Source organism: Benincasa hispida, chromosome 8 (genome assembly GCF_009727055.1).
Source record: "Benincasa hispida cultivar B227 chromosome 8, ASM972705v1, whole genome shotgun sequence".
NCBI classification, from domain to species: domain Eukaryota; kingdom Viridiplantae; phylum Streptophyta; class Magnoliopsida; order Cucurbitales; family Cucurbitaceae; genus Benincasa; species Benincasa hispida.
This window is the reverse complement of record NC_052356.1, coordinates 14,679,724-14,685,249: the sequence shown is the minus strand read 5'-3', so window position 1 is coordinate 14,685,249 and position 5,526 is coordinate 14,679,724. Positions and strand designations below refer to the sequence as shown.

General features: G+C 33.0%; 1 protein-coding gene across 1 annotated transcript; it reads right to left on the bottom strand.

The window, feature by feature from the left end:
* Positions 1 to 330: 330 nt before the first annotated feature.
* On the bottom strand, positions 331 to 3,722 carry LOC120083555 (trans-cinnamate 4-monooxygenase-like). Its single transcript, XM_039039364.1, has 3 exons — positions 2,938 to 3,722; positions 1,020 to 1,153; positions 331 to 929 (listed from the first exon to the last, which is right to left on the bottom strand). Exons 1-3 carry the CDS (start codon positions 3,720 to 3,722, stop codon positions 331 to 333), a joined length of 1,518 nt encoding a protein of 505 aa, XP_038895292.1.
* Between the last annotated feature and the right edge of the window lie 1,804 nt (positions 3,723 to 5,526).

The following is a 5,526-nucleotide window of genomic DNA, read 5'->3' as shown; positions in this document are numbered from 1 at the left end:
GTATGAATAGAGTACTTTGATTAGTTGGTCGCTTTTGAAAGTTGTTTTGTTATTAATATCGGTTCTTTTTACCTTGTTCGAATTAATCTTGCATTATCAACGTATGTAAAAAGATTTCCAAACCCAAGTACATTGAAGAAGGACGGATGATATTAATTTTCACAACGTTTATTGCACATCACTCACACAACACATGCATTACCTAATCGAAGCAAATCTAGAATCATCCATCAAATTCTTAGTTCCTTTAATTTGTAATTACAATCTTTAACTGGATTGAGAAATAAAATGAACGGCCCTGCAGGAGGAGAAGATTAATATATATAGAGATCATAAAGACCTTGGTTTTGCCACAATGGTGGAGTGGTTGAATATTTGCAAGCTGAACTGTCCAGGCTTTTCAGTGGTATCAATCTTGGACTGTCCAGGAGGAGGCAGGAGCTCAAAGTTCTGAATGAGACGACCCAAAGTAATAGCAACGATGGGCAAGGCAAGAACAATGCCAGGGCAGCTTCTCCTCCCGGCACCGAAGGGAAGGTATCTAAAGTCATTCCCACTAGGCTCCACATTTTCCTCTTCCTCCAAGAACCTCTCCGGTCGGAACTCTTGAGGTTTGTTCCAGTGATCGGGGTTGTTGGCAAGCCACCATGCATTCACCAGAATCTTGCTTTCTGCAGGGATGTCATAACCAGCCAACTTGGCGTCTTGGAGGTTCATGTGAGGCACTAACAGGGGAATGGCCATTCTCAACCGCAGTGTCTCCTTGATGACAGCCTGCAAGTAAGGCAGATTACGAATGTCAGGCTCCGTAATCTGGACACCATCTCCAAGCACCGAATCGAGCTCGCTCCTCAGCTTTTTCTGGATGTTGGGATGGTTAACTAGCTCCGCTATAGCCCACTCCATAGACCACAATGTTGTCTCAATAGCTGTGTGTTTAATTCATGCTAGTTTAGTTAAGTCTCTACATATACATGAATATCTGTAGCTCTAATCAATGAACACATATATATAGTTACCAGCAACATTGATGTTCTCAACAATGAAGAGAACATTGTCTTCGGTGATCTCACCATTCTCCTGAGCCTCCACAATATGATCAATGGCACATTTTACTCCATCCTCCTTGTTGCTCCTGGTGCTAGTCAGTCTCCTGCATGCATATGCAAAATAATGTGTGTAAAATTAAGAAAAAGCAAATAATTAATATTCTTTTTACGGAAAAAATAGTTTTTGGGTCCCTATTTTGAGTCTTTTCATTTGGTCCGTATATCGCAAAATATTACACATTTAATCCGTAAGTTCTAAGTTTATTTTCAATTTAGTCTCTAAGTTTTCAAAATGTTACAATTTTACTTTTTGAGACTTGAATTGAGTTTTGTTTCAATTTGGTTTCTAAGATTCAAGATTTCCACTTTTAATTTTGATTTTTCTCTAAATAATCATCCTCTGTCTTTAGTTTTAATATTTGTTAATTAATTTACAATAGTTATAATTAATTAGATTTCACTATTTTTCATCATTATTAAAAGTAAATTTAAAATTTCACTTCACAATTATTTTAAGGAACAATTGCAAATATAATAATCAAATCCAAAATATTAACAAATATAACATAATATAAAAAAAATTACAAATATGACAAAATTTAGATAATCTATCAGACCATATTGTTGGTAGGAATGATAGACCATATCCTGGTAAGAGTCTATCAACAATAGAAGTAAGGGTGTTCAAATAATCCGACAACCCAAACAATCCGGACTACCCAACCCAAAATGTAAGGGTTGAGTTGAGTTGAGTTAGTTTTGTTCTTGGGTTGGGTTGAGTTGAATTTTTCTATTTTTATTGGGTTGGGTTGGGTTGTGGGTTGGCTAAAAAAAATCTGGGTTGACCCAACCCAACTCGAATTTTATATATATATATTCCTCTTTGTTTAAAGTTTGATTTCTTTGTATTGATTAATTTTAAATTTTTAATATTTTTCTTTTAAAATTGTTATGATATTTGTCTTTGTTTAAAGTTTATAATAAATGTCATAGATATTTGGTATTTATCATCTTAATTTTATGAGATTTTAGTTATTAGTCATGTGTTGTATATAAATTTACATATTTTTCATTAAAAATAAAAATAATAAGTTCTAACCCGACAACCCAACCTAACCCAACCCAAATTTTAAGGGTTGGGTTGGATTGGGTTGGAAACTTTATTGGGTCATTTGGGTTTCCAATCAAACCAACCCGAATTTTCGAGTTGGTCCAAAAAATACCTTCAACCCAACCCATGTACACCCCTAAATAGAAGTTTATTGTTGATAGACTTTGCTATATTTGCAAGTTTTGTAAAATAATAGTACACACTTGGTTATTATCTCTAAAAATAATTGCAGTTACCCTTATTTTAAACTAATTAATAGACATATATGTTGATGATTACAAGTGAGTATTTAATGAAAACAAGGTTAACAGTGTAAAAAATATTGAAATATAGGGACCAAATTGGAACAAAACTAAAAAATTAATGGTAAAATTGTAATATCTTGAAAGTTTAAAGACTAAATTGAAATTAAATTCAAAATTTAAAGACTAAATATATAGTATTTTAAAATTTACAGATAAAATATAAACTAAACCCAGAATCTAGATAACAAAAAAGTTTCTTCTTTATTGTTACATTATTTAGTTGTATATATATATATATATATATAGGACAATGATTAGTTGTAACAATGCATTACTCTTTTTGTAAGATAATAGAAAAATATATATTAATTAGAGAGTATAGCTTAACTGTCATCTTTATATGTTAGCGCGTGGTTGAATCCACCAACCTCAATTGTATTGAAAAATATATATTAATTTAATATTGTTTTTAATTAAAAAATAATTGACTTTGTGACAGTTTTTAATTAACTGATCATAATTATGTACCTACCTCCTCTCATCGACAAAATGGTCCTTGAAGAGCTTGAGCCTTCTCTCCTTGACGTCCTTGCACACATTCAAATAGCCTCTAAGGAAAGGCCTGAGGATGGGGATGAAATCACCATAGTTGTATTCAAAGCTCTGAGATAATCGACTCCTCTCTGCGTTTATAAGCTTGAGCTTGTTGAACAGAGGGTCATCCATGCTGTCGAATCTCTTGTCAAACATCATCCTGTACATATTGTTATACATCAGAAGCTGTAGCCGCTTCCTCAGAACTACACCGGTGTTGGAGGCCTCAGGGTTGTTCTTTAGATCCTCCACGACTCTAGCAGCTTCCTCCTCCCAACCCAACCTGTTCTGCTGCACCACCTTGTTGGTGAAAAAAGGAACGGTCATGATTCGCCTCATTTTCCTCCAGTGCTCGCCGTAAACAGTGAACACCATATCTTGACCCTTATCTGTGAATATATCGAACACCACGTTTCTTGTCCTAGACCCAAATTCTACTCCCTGGGTGTGTAGCACTTCCTTGGCCAACTCTGGTGAGGAAACCACCACCAAGTTTCGTTGCCCCATTCTCAACAGCAATATGTCCCCAAACTTTTTGGCCAGCTCCGTTAAGTTGCGGTGGTTCAAGTCATCCCCCACCTGCAGCCAATTTCCAAATATGGGGATGGGAATAGGACCTGGTGGGAGTTTAAAACGCTTGCCCCTCAACTTGGATATGCTAATGGCAACAACCATGGCCATGAACATCCCCACCAGACCCTTCTCCAACAGGACAAGATCCATTTTGTAGCTAATCTTGGTCTACCTACACAAAATTTGGAGCAGAAGCAGATGATGTATAAGCCTCATGTTGCTCTAGTACTCATTTATAGAATCTCAAAAGTCAACTTCTTTGGTGCTGGATTTGAGGTGATCATGATATGGATGGTAGTAGGTGAAGTTTGAAGTGAGAATAATATTATATATAATTAAGTTGTCCGTTCATCTATCTCAAAACCGGTCAAAATACAGAAAATAAAGCTTGACACACTAGAAATAGGGTTGGTAAAAATTGAGTCGGGTCTTTGCAAATACCTACCTAGATTGGAACGGAGAATCTCCGATTTGATCAGAGATGGGGTCAAACCAAGGATATAAATCGAATCTTTAAACTGGAAATGGAGTGGAGACGGGGAAGGTATCCATGCCCTCCCCGATTACTTTTATATATATATATACAAACATACCTATATAACAGTAGTTAAAGCTATGTTTCTTTATTTTTTAAACTTTTTTTTTTTTAATTTTATTTAATAAAATAATTAACTTTAAGTTTTTTATTTTATTAAATCTATAATAAAAAAAACTGCTAGGTTGTTTTTTTATTATTTAATTTAAATAAATAAAACATAATAATACTTATTTGTTATTTAAAATATTTACAATAATATAAATATCATAAAATTAAAATTTATTGTAAATAAAATTAAAAAAAAAATAAAAAATGGAGAATTTTTTTCTCACGAGAGTCGGATCCCCAAACGGGATTCTCTGACTCTCCCAAAATGGGGAATGGGATGGGTCGGGAATATATGGGGAGTGCATCCCTGGTCCCACCCCGACCCTTCAAAATTTTCTTCTACATATTTTTTAAAATATATATACATCTTGTTTCCAACCAATTCTTCTTATTTTTAAAATTGGGTTTATCATTATCTTTATTATAATTCCATTATAAACATGAAATATAGGGTTTAGTTCATAATTTATTGTCTGCATCAACGAAATTAGCCTCATATATTTCATCAAATTTGACGTCTATTGTCAACTCTTAATTAACCATCCATTAGTTCTTAATCTCTCTCCTTGATATAGCTATTCGATGGTTAAGGATTTTGTTAAGTGGCAAGTGGAATGAAAATAACCACTATCATGACTTTTGTGTCACTGAAATTTTTGCCCCTACAAACACATCTTTTAATCATTTTATCGATTCATTTAAATCTTAGTTTTTTTCAATTTTTGAATATAGTATTTCTCGTTTAACCATGTACCATGTTAGCTACAACAATTCTAAGTTGTCTGGATATTGGAGGACTAATATATATTTAATTTCACTATAAATACCCTTAACAGCTCCTTTAATTGCATTGTAATTAATCTAATAACTCCGTTAGTTGCACTTTAATTAAGTCATCAAATCATAATTTGGGCCCTATCGATTTTCATTCAAATATTCAATGTGAATTAACTTTCTCTTTGTATGTGGATATGTTGACATAAATTTAAGTTAATTTAAAAATTCTTCAAATTTGTATTTAAAGAATCTTAAATGTTCAAATGTTGATTTAAATTTTCAAATCTGATGTAATATAACTTTTCGTAAATTTGACTTTTTATATTTATCTTCTCTTTTTATATAAATACTCCTAAGCATCTTTAATTCTACTGTAATTAATTTTTCGAGATCAAAATTTGGATTCTCTATTTTCATTTGAATCTTCAACGTGCATACATTTTCTTTTTCCACTGGATATAATGTCCCACAATTTTAAATGTGATTAATTTCCATAAATTGAAGTTTAAAATTTGGGATTTCACCTTGGAT